Source organism: Podarcis tiliguerta (genome assembly GCF_965153285.1).
Source record: "Podarcis tiliguerta genome assembly, chromosome: 16".
Lineage (NCBI taxonomy): Eukaryota > Metazoa > Chordata > Lepidosauria > Squamata > Lacertidae > Podarcis > Podarcis tiliguerta.
Window position 1 is genome coordinate 29,006,667 of NC_139549.1, and position 14,773 is coordinate 29,021,439.

A 14,773-nucleotide genomic window follows, 5' to 3' on the forward strand; every position below is an offset into this window, starting at 1 on the left:
CAGGAGCAGAGCTGCCGTGCGAGCGCTAGATGGCGCTGGAGAGCCCCGAAGTGGCTCCGCTCTGTGCTGCGCGCTCTATGGCAGAAGCCTCTTCCTGCTTGCTCCATGCTGGAGTTTTTGCAGATGTGCCGAGGGGATTCCTGAGATCAGCCTTGGCTTTTCCCGGTCCCGCGTGGACCATGAGCGCAGAGCAGGAGCTGGAGAGCTGCTTGAGGCATTATAAGGCTCTGGGGCAGGAGGAAGGCTCCAGGAGCACCTGCCAGGCTTTGCTGTTGGTCCTGGAGAAACTCAAGCAGTTTGCAGGGTAAGTAAGGCTGAGGGTTCACGTGGCTTTTTGCAGAATATTTGTGTGTGTGTGTGTCACGTATAAGCTTTTGTTGTTGGAGAACGACCAGTAATAATGGTGATGATTATTGATTTGAACTTTTTAGTTGCTTGTTAAACGAAAAGGTCCCCAACTGACTTGCAACATATTTAAAAGCATAAAAACATGCCATTTATAAAGCTTGCGCGCACACACACACAGCTGCTTAATCATGCTGGTCTTTGATATTTTTCAGAGGTTCTGTGAAGAGATGTAGAGAGAAAAACCTGGAGGAGGCTTTTCAGCAGTTGGTGCAAGTGAGCAAAGGACTGGGGGAACTGAGCCGTGAGGATTTTCTGCCTCTGCTCCGCTGCGTGCTCGCTTGTCAGATGGAGACGGTGGGCTCCAGCGCTTTCCATCGACTTGAGAAGGTGTGCTCATGCGGAAATCGAATTCATTGGCAGCACAACGCATGGATGAATTGCGGAACTCCCTGTCGTGAGAAGTTGCGATGGACTCCACGTTGAACAGCTTTAAAACAAACACCAGAAGAGTTTGGCCTATCTAATCCTGTTCTCAACAGTAGCCAAGCAGATACCTGTGGGAAACCTGAGCCCAAGAGTTCTCTTCCCTCCTGTGGTTTCCAGCAACTCGGATTATGATTATTATGATTATTTTAGTCTCTTTATCTTGCCTAGAGCCTAGTAGCCCTCTCCTCCAGGAATTTCCCCAGTCCTTTTTAAAGCCATCCTTCTTGGTGTCTGTCGCTGCTTCCAGTGGGAGAGAGTTCCACAGTTTAACTATACGCTGTGTGAAAAAGTCCTTTGTTTTATCTGTCCTGAAACTTCCAGCCTTCAGGTACATTGGATGTCTCCCAAGTTCGTAGTTTAAGAGAAGGAGAAATTCTTTTCTTCTGTATACTTTCACCATGCCGGGCATAATTTTATAAAGTTCTATCATGTCACCTCTTACTTGCGTTTTCTCGACACTGAAAAGTTCCCCCCAAAACTGAAAAGCCCACTTAATGAAAAGGAATTGTGGCAGGGGAACCATGGAGAAAATGGCCGAGAAGGGCTAATAGTCACAGTGGCTATATGCTGTATGGTCCAGGAATAGTGGCAATAAGTCTCTGGATACCAGATATTGTTGTGAAATAGTAGGAGATCCCTGTGGCACTGGTGTTCCGCTTCTGGGCTTCCCAAAGGCCACTTTAGGAAACGGGATCCTGGAATAGATCGACCAAGGGTAGCCAGTAGGGAGCTTGCCAGATGTTGGGCTCCCAACTCCCATCAGCCTCAGCCAGCACCATCAAGGGTGATGGGCGTTGTAGTCTCTTGCATTGACTACCCTTGAGATAGGCCTTTGATTTGATCTATCGGTACTCTTGTGCTCTTAGGTGGTTTGTTGTTGTTTAGTCGTTTAGTCGTGTCCGACTCTTCGTGACCACATGGACCAGAGCACGCCAGGCACTTCTGTCTTCCACTGCCTCCCGCAGTTTGGTCAAACCTGTGCTGCTAAATTCGAGAACACTGTCCAACCATCTCGTCCTCCGTCGTCCCCTTCTCCTTGTACCCTCCATCTTTCCCAACATCAGGGTCTTTTCCAGGGAGTCTTCTCTTCTCATGAGGTGGCCAAAGTATTGGAGTCTCAGCTTCAGGATCTGTCCTTCCAGTGAGCACTCAGGGCTGATTTCTTTAAGAATGGATAGGTTTGATCTTCTTGCAGTCCACGGGACTCTCAAGAGTCTCCTCCAGCACCAGAATTCAAAAGCATCCATTCTTCGGCGATCAGCCTTCTTTATGGTCAAGTTTGTTAGGAAGCCCCTATTACCCCGCAGAGAGTGGAAATTCAGTCATACCTCGGATTATAGACGTTTCAGGTTGAGTGTTTTTGGGTTGCGCACCGAACCCAGAAGTACCGTAACAGGTACTTCCGGGTTTCGGTGCTCGCGCATGCGCAGAATTACTAAGTCACACTTTGCACATGCGCAGAATCTCAACCCATGCATGCGCAGAAGCGACGCTGCGGGTTGCGAACGTGCCTCCCGCGCGGATCACATTTGCAACTTGAGCGTCCACTGTATAGGTCGTTTTCTTGCTTTCAGCCAGCCATTGGACAGCGGACCCCGCTGTGCCTCTTGCCCTGCTCTCTTAAAATGGCCAACAAAGCGTCTAGGAACCTGGCAACCCTAGTTGATGAAGGGGGAGAGAGGAAGAGATAATGACCCTTGACTTCAAAGAAGCAGAAATGTCCCAAGACATTCCCCTCCCAGAGCTACAATTCCTTTTCCCAGGGAACTCTGGGAATTGTAGTTCTGTGAAGGGAACAGGGTTTTTTTATAGCAACTCCATGCACTCGGAAAAAACTACAGCTCCCCTAATTCTTCTCATGGCTGTTTAAAGTGGTATTGTAGTGGGTGTGAATGTGGCTATGTCCAGCATTGATTCCCTCTTCTCCCTTAGATTGTTGGAAAACTTTCAGAAGGGAACAACAGATCCTTGGTCACAGAGCAGCTGAATAGGTGCATGGCCAGCCTGGCTGAAGATGGGGAGGTGAGAGAAAGTTTTGTTTCACACTCTTGAAAATATCGCCTTATTCTGGCATTGTCTACTTCATCATCGTCACCATACAGTGGTGCCCCGCAAGACGAATGCCTCGCAAGACGGAAAACCCGCTAGACGAAACAGTTTTCCGTTTTTCAATGCGCTTCGCAGGACGAATTTCCCTATGGGCTTGCGAGTCTTGAGATTTTTTTTCGCTCCCCACCCCCTTTTTCTAAGCCGCTAAACCGCTAATAGCCTTTTAGCAGCTAATCCGCTAATCCCTTAAGCCTTTAATAGCCGCTAATAGCCGCTAAACCGCTAATAGCGCTAATCCGCTAAGCCGCTAATAGGGTTGCTTCGCAAGACGAAAAAACCGCTAGACGAAGAGACTCGCAGAACGGATTAATTTCATCTTGCGAGGCACCACTGTAATTTATTATTTTTACCCCACCCATCTGACTGGGTTTCCCCAGCCAATGTGGGCAGCTTCCAACAGGATATTAAAAACACAATAAAACATGAAACATTAAAAACTTCCCTAAACAGGGCTGCCTTCAGATGTCTTCTGAAAGTCAGATAGTTGTTTATCTCCTTGACAACTGATGGGAGGGCGTTGCACAGGGTGGGTACCACTACCGAGAAGGCCCTCTGCCTGGTGCCCTGTAACCTCACTTCTTGCAAGGAGGGAACTGCCAGAAGGCCCTCAGAGCTGGACCTCAGTGTCCAGGCTGAATGATGGGGGTGGAGACGCTCCTTCAGGTATACTGGACCGAGGCCATTTAGGGCTTTAAAGATCAGCACCAACACTTTGAATTGTGCTTGGAAACGTACTGGGAGCCAATGTAGTTCTTTCAGGACTGGTGTTATATGGTCCTGGCGGCCACTCCCACTCACCAGTCTAGCTGCCGCATTCTTGATTAGTTGTAGTTTCTGTGTCACCTTCAAAGGTAGCCCCACGTTGAGCGCATTGCAGTAGTCCAAGCAGGAGATAACTAGAGTATGGACAGACTTCACTTGATTAAGGTCACATGGTCTGTGACTCTCTGGTCAGCCAAAGAGACTTGAGCCACCACATGCCAGCCAGACAAGAATGCCAGCAAGGGAAGATCAGCCTGGCTCCAACTACAGGCTTCCCCAGCCTGCTGCCCTCAAGATGTTGCAAGACTGCAGCACCCATCAGGCCCAGCTAGCATGACCAATGGTCCAGGATGATGTTCTCCCATCACTTGTTTGGGCACGGCCATGTTTCTCTAGCAGGATGTCTGCTTTGCATGCAGCTGGTCCAAGTTTGATCCCTGGCATCTCCAGGTAAAGGCTGGGTGAGAATCCTGGAGAGCTTCTTCCCATCAGCGTAGACAATATCTTCTTCTTCTTTGGCGATCACTCGTAGTCAAGTAAGATTGTCTTCCATGCACATGGTCTTAACAGTGAGTCCGTAAGTGACTGTGGAGGCCAATTCTGGATCCACATGTCCTTCTACAGTGAGGACGTAGATTTCCAGGCAGGAGTTGATCATGATGAGGGTTTGCCAAGCGTGCCTTCCTCTTAGCACGTTTCTCCCTTGCGCCCTGAGTTCAAGTGTCTTCAAAGCCCATGACTCCCTTGGTAAATGCTGTTCTCCAACTGGAGCGCTCGCAGGCCAGTGTTTCCCAGTTGTCGGTGTTTATACTACTTTTTTTTTTAGATTTGCCTTAGAAAGTCTTTAAGCCTCTTTTATTGACCTCCAGCATTACGCTTTCCCTTGTTAAGTTCGGAATACAGTACCGTAGTTGCTTTGGAAGACGATAATTGGGCATCTGTACAACATGACCATAAGGGACGCGGGTGGCGCTGTGGGTTAAACCACAGAGCCTAGGACTTGCCGATTAGAAGGTTGGCTGTTCAAAGCCCCGTGATGGGGTGAGCTCCCGTTGCTCGGTCCCTGCTCCTGCCCACTTAGCAGTTCAAAAGCACGTCAAAGTGCAAGTAGATAAATAGGTACCGCTCCGGTGGGAAGGTAAACGGCGTTTCCATGCGCTGCTCTGGTTTGCTTAGTCATGCTGGCCACATGACCCGGAAGCTGTACGCTGGCTCCCTCAGCTAATAAAGCGAGATGAGTGCCACAACCCCAGAGTCGGCCATGACTGGACCTAATGGTCAGGGGTCCCTTTACCTTTACCTTACAGCATGACCAGTCCTACGAAGCTGATGTTGAAGAACCATTGCTTCGACACTGGTGATCTTTGCTTCTTCCAAGTATGTTGGCATTAGTTCGCCTGTCTTCCCAAGTGACGGGTAAAACTTTTAGACAATATAAAGCTAGGTGAACCAGTGTTCTGACTTGGTGTAATGCAGCTTCCTATGTTTTTCTGTAACATGCTTGTTTCCTTCTTTCAGGCAATGCCTCCTGCATCGCTTCAGACAGGTTAGTTTCCAAACTCCACCTACCCTGTGCCCACTGCTCTGTTTTTTTGTACCAGAGGCACACAGCCAGCTAGGGCATTTTGTCCCTGAAGTGCTCGATTTGCATGTGCCAGAAGCAATTCAGCAGTCATGCTCGGATGTGGTACAGTCTCCCACTCAGACTTGAGGACTGTACCACATTGTCTTATGTACAGTTTAAATTGGATGAATGAACAGACCAATATAATTCAATGCACATTTATGCTTCTCAGTACCAAGGTACCACTTTATCTGGAGACTCCTTGAGCAATCATAACCACAGGAAGCGGCATAATTTTGGCCAATATTTCTTCGACAGTTGTTAAGTCTTTTCCCCCAGTGCACTCCTTTTTGTAGACTTCCTCTGGGTTAATTTCGCCGGGTTTAATTTCCACCCCATTAACTTCTGCTGGTTGAGCCCCGGCTGAACCGGGGCAAGGGACTTGCACATGCGTATCCCCAGCTGAGCCCCAGCTCAGCCGAGAAGGCCCAAGATCCACCAAACCCAAACTCTTTCATCCCAAGGTATCTTGGGCATGCCTGCGCCATTAACATCTGCAGGTATGAAATTTCTTTAATTCAGGGGGGCACATTTTAAATGGATTCTTCTAAACATCCAACCAAGCCATAGCAATGGTTCCTTATTCCGCAGTGTGCATGTTTGTCGAGGGGAGTGTGCTGGGACGATGCTACTGGAGGAGCAACCTGGTGCATCTCCTGAGATGCATTGCTGCCACGTTTGATGTGATCATGCAGGACCAGGTAGCCGGGAATGAGGAGTGGCATTACGTCACCGTGAAGGTAAGGAATGGGGTTTCTCCCCAGCGCTTTAAGCTGTCATCCTATATGTCAGGGTTCCCCAACCCCAGGGTTTCTCCAGCTGTTGTCGGACTACAGATCCCATCATTCCTGACCGCTGGTCCTGCTAGACAGGGATGATGGGAGTTGTAGTCCAACAACAGCTGGAGAACCAAGTTTGCATTTCTTAGTGCAGAAAGTATTGATCTGATAAGTAGAGATCTGTTGAGTAGAGATCTGATGAATAGAGATCTGGAGGCTTCTGTGTGTGAAAGAAACAAGCAGAAATGTCAATTTGGGTTATTCCTTCAGTGAAACTGAGTACAGCTGGCTTAAACTGGTTCTGTTATCTCTTCTGTCAAGCTCATTACAGTGGTACCTCTGGTTGCGAATGGGATCCGTTCTGGAGGCCCATTCGCAACATGAAAAGAGCACAACCCATAGCAGCGCATCTGCGCACACGTGGCTTGCAATTCACTGATTCTGCGCATGTGCATGACGTCATTTTGCGCTTCTGCACATGCACGAGCGGTGAAACCCAGAAGTAACCATTTCTGGTACTTCCGGGTCGCCACGGGATGTAACCTGAAAGAACGTAACATGAAGCAAGCATAACATGAGGTATGACTGTATAGGCCAGAAGGAGCCTGGGTTTCACTTTCTCTTTCTTTCTCTTCTTTCTGGTGTGGTGTTCTGTACATAGTATGCTTAGTGTTAAGGTTTATACTTATTGTAAGTTATTGTAAGTTTAAGTTAAATCTGCAGCAACTGGATTTCTTATGGACAGTGCCAATCCTGAATGTATTGGATTTGTGACCAGTTATGCTCATTTGCCTTCTGTAGCAATAAAGCTCTGCTGGATGAAATACAATTGCCTCTGGTCTATTGTTTGGGAATCCTGCAACGTTTGAAGTTGTTACTCTGCTAACTATACATTGGAATCTACTCTGGATCAATATTGAGTAGAATTCCACGACAGGGAAACTCTGCTATATGCCCTTAACACAGGAACTCAATGGGACTTCCTTCTGAGCAGATGAGTCTAGGATAGAATAGAATAGAATTTTATTATTACGGTCACAGATCATTTCCGGCTCGCTTATAATATCAGAGTCTAGGATTTGCCAGTTAATTGACCTCCAGTGCAATCTGGCACACATTTGCTCAAAAGGAAGCAGGAGTGAGGAAGTAGCTGTGGGTTCAGTGGAATATGGGGCTAGGAACGTAGGGAACTGCCTTATATCAGGCAAGATCATTGGTCCACTGGACTTGGTGTAATCTGCACCAAGACTGATGTAGCTGTCTATACCTTGGACCCCAGACATTGTTGGACGACAACTCCCATCATCCCCACCCAGCTTGGCCCAATGGACAGGGTAGCCCAACAATATCTGGGGACCCCAGGTTGAAAAAATGCCAGTCTACACTCTCTGGCAGCTGCTCTCCAGCTTTTCATACCCTCCCAGCCCAAGTTGGAGATTCTGGGGAATTGAACCTGGGACCTTCTGCATGCAAAGCAGGTGCTCTGCCACTGAACCACGGCCACAGATCAGTTAGAGAATTATAGCCTTGATCAGCAGAGGTTTAGCAATCAGCCCCTCTTCCCAGAGAACTCTGGGAATTTCCACTCTCTGCAGGGTAATAGGGGCTTTCTAACAAACTTGACCATAAAGAAGGCTGATCGCCGAAGAATGGATGCTTTTGAATTATGGTGCTGGAGGAGACTCTTGAGAGTCCCGTGGACTGCAAGAAGATCAAACCTATCCATTCTTTTTTTCTTTTCTTTTTTTTTAATTAAGGGTTTTCTTGTTTTACAGAAGTAAGTGTAATGCCTCATTGTTGTTTTTCCATGTAACATTTTTACAAATCCATTTCATTTGTTGAGGCATTAGGGGGAGAAGAAAAGAAAAAAGAAAAGGGGGGGTGGAGAGAGGGAAAATGGAAGGGGGTGGGGTCGGGTGGCGGTGTTTCTATTGTGTTTAATGTATGTAGAGTTTGGGGTCAGCGTTGTTTGTGTTGTTCACTTCTGTTCCTTTGGTGGTGAGAGAGGTTGGGGTTGGCAAACCTATCCATTCTGAAGGAAACCAGCCCTGAGTGCTCCAATACTTTGGCCCCCTAATGAGAAGAGAAGACTCCCTGGAAAAGACCCTGATGTTGGGAAAGATGGAGGGCACAAGGAGAAGGGGACGACAGAGGGCGAGATGGTTGGACAGTGTTCTCGAAGCTGCCAGCATGAGTTTGACCAAACTGTGGAGGCAGTGGAAGACAGAAGTGCCTGGCATGCTCTGGTCCAGGGGGTCACGAAGAGTCGGACACAACTAAACGACTAAACAACAACAACAAACTCAGCATCCTGAACAAACTCCAATTGCCAGGATCCTTTGGGGGAAGCCATGGCTGTTGATAGTGGCATGGCGCTGCATAGTGCATACGAGGACTAATTCTCCTGCTAATTCAGTGTGTTGACATGATGGGGAAAGGTACAGTGAGGGGAAAGGGTATTTGATCCCCTGATAAATTTGCTCGTTTGCCCTCTGAGGAATAAATGACCAGTCCATAATTTTAATGGTAGGTTTATTATAGCTGTGAGATACAGAATAACAAACAGGAAAACCCCCCAGAAACCCAGAAGTCAAAGATTGATGTGCGTTATAATGAGTGAAATAAGTATTTGATCCCCTATCAACCAGCCAGATGTCAGCCTACCTGGTATCTTCACTGTATGTAACGAGCTGAGATTAGAACGAACTTCTCTGGTCTGATCAGCTCCAAATAAAAAGGGCTTCCCTTATGCAGGCGGACGAGCCTCTACCAATATATGATGATTTAGTAGAACTTCTAAAACCAACACTAGCTCGGCCCCCCACAAAGCGCGATAAACAGTTTTTCCACAAAAAATGGTTCGATGAGGAATGCAAAAACTTCAAGAATCATCTGTACAATGAATGGCTGGCATACAGAGCATCAAATGACCCCATGCCAGATAACCGCCTTATCACCCTCAGGAGACGTTACAAAGCCCTATTAAAGGAAAAGAAGCTCGAGGCAGAAAGAAACAATTGGAACAACCTCTTGATAGCTGCAGAGAATAGAAATCCAGCCTCCTTTTGGCAGTTAATCTCCAGATACCTGGGTAGGCCGCTTGCAAGAATAGAATCCCACATCTCAGCAGACACTTGGGAAAGATACTTCGCCGATCTGTATGCAGCCCATGATGCCTGCGGAGACACGGTGGAGCCGGAAGCACTGCCCAACTGGGACCCAGTTACATGCCCTGAAGTTGAAACTCTTATAGATCGATTTAAAGCAGGCAAGGCCCCCGGTGACGACCTTATATCCATTGATGCCATCAAAGCAAATAAAGATTGGTGGACCCCACTTTTAGCAGCACTTTATACGCATATAAACAAAACAGCAAAATTTCCCTCAAGCTGGAGCTCTGCGTTGATTGTATTAATACATAAGAAAGGCCCACGTACAGAGCCGAGCAACTTTAGGCCAATCAGCTTGCTAAATGTTATTGGGAAGATTTACTCGGGGTACCTGCTAAACAAACTATCGAAATGGATGGAGGATGACAATATCATTGCCAATGAACAGGCGGGTTTTCGCCCTGGAAGATCTACCATAGATCAAATATTAACCTTGAATCACCTGGCGGAAAAGTATGCCGGCAAAGCCCCAAAGGTCCTTCATGTGGCTTTTATTGACCTTAAGCAGGCATTTGATCGAATCTCTAGAAAGCAGCTATGGTCAAAACTGGCCGCTACAAAGATCGATCGTCGTCTCCTTCATCTGATTATCAGCCTCCATACAAACACCTTTCTGAGAATCAGGCTTGACAATAAAGGCCTAGTCTCCAACCCTGTTACCACCACTAGAGGGGTAAGACAGGGTTGTTTATTGGCCCCAGCATTGTTTAACTTTTACATTAATTCACTGGTGACTCACATGGCCAATGATGCATTCCACCCCCCCAAATTAGCAGGCCGATCCCTGAATGTTCTTCTGTATGCGGATGATGCCGCACTTCTTGCCAGATCCCCTATTGGACTGAGGAGAATGTTGCAAGCTCTACATGAATACTGTGACCAGCATGAGCTCCAACCCAACTATGCTAAGACCAAGATCATGGTCTTCTCTGCCCGACCGAGAATCCATCGATGGTCGATGAACGGGATCCCCCTAGAGCAGGTTAACTGCTTTAAATATCTGGGACAAGTAATACGGTCAAACAGGTCTTTTCTGGCCCATAGAGACTATATAACAACTAATGCATCTAAAGCAGCCATCCAGATTAGATCTCTATATGCTAAGAATCAGGCTCAATCAGTGAAGATAGCTCTGAGACTCTTTCAAATGAAAGTCCTCCCCCTTCTTTTGGTGGGCATCTCTTTAGGCTCCCGTAGGGATTTTTTGAAACTAGATTCTATTCAGACGCGATTCCTTAGAGCCATCCTTAGGATTCCCCCCTCAGTAGCGGGTGCGGTTATGAGATTAGAGGTCGGCTGGCAAGCTCTACGGTACGTGGCCTTGAAGACGAAGCTCTGGCTATGGCTCAAGCTTTGTTTTAAACCAGTGGGTATTGCCCCCTTGATATTGAGGGACGATTTCCAATCATCGTGGGAAAGGGAGGTCATTAATGAGGTTCAATCCTGCGGATTGTCTCACCTTTACTTTGAGTCCATGACGTATAATCAAGCTAGAGCTGTGATTTCCCGGAGACTGAGTGACATTGCCAGGCAAGAGGACATAGCCCAGGTAAAACCAGGGATGTTCCTAGGGGACCAGATTTACCGGACCATACCAGCTCCCTACCTTGCAGAAATCCACTATGTGGAATACCGAAGACTTTTTACAGCGGCTAGATTAAATGTCCTTGACTCTGCGATATTGTGGGGAAGGTACAGGGGAGTACCATATGCCCAGAGAACCTGTCATTGTGCCATGGGTGTGGTTGAGTCCACCGAACACATTCTCTTGACTTGCCCTTCTTATGCAGAGCTTAGACAAAATTTTATAGCCCCACTTCTACGTCAATTTAGCTCCCTACCCGGAGAAAACCAGGTTTTACGCTTGCTAAATAATGTCACTGGAGCTATACCTTCCTTGGTGGCCAAATTTCTTTTTTTAGCTTTTAAGCGTCGCAAGACAATAATTGACTGTATTGATATAGGGCTATCTGCTTAACCCATTTTAGTGTTGGTTAAGTTTTAAAATTTTTATCGATGTTTTTAACTGTGTACTGACAATTGTTTCTTTTCTGACTGACGGTCGAATAAAAAGGTTGATGTTGATGGGTATCTTCACTGTATGTAACGAGCTGAGATTAGAAGCACCTACTGTATGGGAGAGGTCTTACCTGTAATCCCAGCTCGTTACAGTACCTGTACAAAAGACACCTGTCGACAGAAGCAATCAATCCAGCAGATTCCAAAGTAGCCACTATGAACAAGACCAAAGAGCTGTCCAAGGATATCAGGGACATGATTGTAGACCTGCACAAGGCTGGTCTGGGCTACAAAACTATTGCCAAGCAGCTTGGTTGAGAAGGTGACAACAGTTGGTGCAATAATTCGCAAATTTAGCAGGGGATCAAATACTTTCCCCCCTCACTGTGTCATGGTTGTGTTGGGATACTGCCAGGGAGACAAAGTCCATCATGACTCCACGTCGTCTCGGGACGTCCATCGATCTCCCGTAGACACGCAGTATCAGCAATTAGCGACAGGAGCTCCAGAAATAGCTTGCCACATTCCAGAGCCGTGCACGCTCTATCAGCAGATAATGCACAGCGAAAGATGCACTCAGGAGAGCATTATTTACAAGTTTATTTCTGCGTTGATCAGAACAAAGAAAAACATGACTGCCTGCTTCAGTGTTCCGGCACAGAGAGAGACGAAAGCAAAGACACAACAGAAACATCCTGTGAAACAGGAAATACGCAGGCTGTGACACAAACATCCTGCTCCCTTTTAAGGTGGAACGGAAATATCCTAACAGGTTGGAATTCTTACAGCCATGAGCACTCACCCAGGGCCTTGAAGCACCTGACCTCCCACCCTCCTCCATTGATGCAATACATGTATAAGAAGATAAAATTAATAAATTAAATTACGTTAAAATCAAGTACATCTCAGACCATAAGTTTCTAAATTCCATTAAAATAAGAACAATATAGCACGTAAGATATCAAATTATCAGTATAAATCAATATTTTTTAGGTAAAATCAATAATCATGGAGTAATCCATTTTTCCTTTTAAAGGCTAATACTGTTATCAGAAATCTGGCAACAGAAAGGGACCTCCTCGGATCAGAATCTTGCAATAAATGCATTAGCTGTGTTTCCAAGGAATCACCTGAGATTTCCGATAGTAAAGGAGACAAAAATCTGATCCGAGAAACTGAGTGTAGTGAACAACAGAATAGTATATGTTGTAAAGATTCTATAGATCTATTATCACATACACACACCGCTGAGATCCGACCATTGGAAAATCTATTATTCAGGACATTGGAAGAGAAGGCGTTAAATCTTGCTTTAATAAAGGCATATCTGTGGGCCGCTACAGACAAAGAAGTCAAATAAGATGGTATCTGCTGGGAGGGCACTATGCCAAAATTTAATGGTGAACAAGTGCCACTACCCAAAATGATGTTTTGTTGTAGGTCGATCTCCTCAAGTTTTTGAGTGAGGTTTTTTTTTGCTGTGGCTAGGTCCAATTCCAATAATTCTGATGGAGACAATCCATAGGTCACTACTTTAGAATGGATCTCTTTTGCCCATAGGACGGGAAAATTATCTCTCCAGAGGCATTGGATCAAATACAGATTCGGGAGCCTATGCCTTAAGGACAACCAGTAGCAAAGGCTGTGCCTCCAAAGAGTATTTTCTAAAGATGTAATTTTTAGTTCTAAGCGAATAGCTGTGTTACTAACGCACTGGGGAAGTTTTAGCAATCGTCTTAGAAATTGATTTTGAATTACCTCCAAGGGCATCAAGTTTACTGCGGTCCCCCATAAAGGAACAGCATATGCCAATGTTGCAATTACTTTAGCCTTGAATACTTTCAGGGCAGATGGAATATGAAGTGCCCCGTCCGAAAAGAAAAAGCGCAAGAGCGCAAAGGATAGGGCCTTGGCCTTGTTTAAAATATGAGCAATATGGGCCTTCCAACCCAGATTATATTGGAGAAAAACTCCCAGATATTGGAATTTATAGACCTGTTCAATAGGTTTTCCATCCAATTGCCACTTATAGTATTTCCGACTTTTTGAGAAGATTAGTACTTTTGATTTAGATTGATTTATAGTGAGGGAATTTGTTTTACAATATGAAACGAAGAATTTTAGTGCTCTCCTGAGGCCAATTCTTGAGAAAGATAAAATCACAGCATCATCAGCATAGAGTAATAGTGGGCAGCGATAGTTTGCGAGGCGGGGGGCATGGGTGATTTCCTGGGATTCAGCCAATGGTATCCTCATGTCACTAATGAATAAATTGAAAAGAAAAGGAGCTAGGATACATCCTTGCCGGACTCCTCTGTTGATGGGCACAGAGTTTGTGAGATCGCCGGCTGGGGTTATTCTCACCCTAGCAGCCGACCCCTCATGCAGCTGGATTATTAACCATAAAAGTCTTCTATCAATTTCCCATCGGGCCAACTTTTCCCAGAGTAACCTTCTGGGGATGCTGTCAAATGCAGCCTTAAGGTCGATAAAAGCCGCACAAAGTTGGCCTCGGTTTGAAGAGGAGTATTTCTGGGCTAGATGGTGCAAGACTAAAACATGGTCCGTAGTTGACTGGTTCGGTCTGAATCCTGCTTGCTCGGGGCCATTGACGCAATACAAAGTACATCCCTATCAAAGCATAAAGCGTTCATATGACAGATGACAGCTGTAGCGGACTTGGGCAAGCGAACCAAATGACACATGACAGGGGCAGAAAAACAAAAAAATTATCATAACTGTGATAATCTGTGTTGGAAATGCAAAGAAAAGGAAGGAACTTTTTACCACATGCGGTGGACCTGCCCCAAGGTGAAAGACTTCTGGGAGAAGATTTATAATGAATTGAAAAAAAATGTTGAAATATACATTTATAAAGAAACCCGAGGCCTTTCTTCTTGGAATAACAGGTTTGGAATTGCCCAAGAAAGATGTTAAATTATTTTTGTATGCCACAACTGCTGCCCGAATTTTACTAGCTAAAAAGTGGAAAATGCAAGAATTACCAACTGTGGAAGAATGGCAGATGAAGATGATGAATTTTCGGAGCTAGCCGACCTAACCGGAAGAGTCCATGACCAGAAGGAGGAGGAGTATCAGGAAGAATGGACAAAATTTAATGATTATTTAGTTACATTTGTTAAGTTAAACTAATTGGAAATAGCTTGCAGGTATCGGATTGGCTTAGGAATTTATACAAGTTAAGTGATGTATTAATATGTTTAATCTTGAATTGAAAAAATATAAGGATGTTAAATGTTTAAGTTAAGTTTATAAGAACTCTGATTTGGAAAACCATTAAAAAGGATATGCATTGAAATTCAACCAAGGGGAAATGAGAAAGTCACTTATCAATGTTAATAAGTACTTTTAATAAGGTTATGATGTTTGTTTGTTTGTTTATAATTTTGTGAAAATCAATAAAAAAAATTGGGGGGGGGGGGGAGAAAGAAAAACGAAAAAATTAAAACTCGGAG

At 45.5% G+C, this 14,773-nt stretch overlaps 1 protein-coding gene across 2 annotated transcripts in view; it reads left to right on the plus strand.

Annotated features, from left to right (window-relative positions):
- Window positions 1-14: 14 nt before the first annotated feature.
- The window catches only part of LOC310666775 (tRNA (32-2'-O)-methyltransferase regulator THADA-like), an 80,694-nt gene continuing 65,935 nt past the window's right edge, over window positions 15-14,773 (plus strand). For both annotated transcript variants that reach the window (XM_083418082.1, XM_083418081.1), the window contains exons 1-5: window positions 15-304; window positions 561-735; window positions 2,767-2,856; window positions 5,224-5,251; window positions 5,921-6,069. In XM_083418082.1, coding sequence (XP_083274208.1) covers window positions 30-304; window positions 561-735; window positions 2,767-2,856; window positions 5,224-5,251; window positions 5,921-6,069 — 717 coding nt within the window. In that variant the 5' untranslated portion in view covers window positions 15-29. The remainder of the gene's footprint in view (window positions 305-560; window positions 736-2,766; window positions 2,857-5,223; window positions 5,252-5,920; window positions 6,070-14,773) is intronic.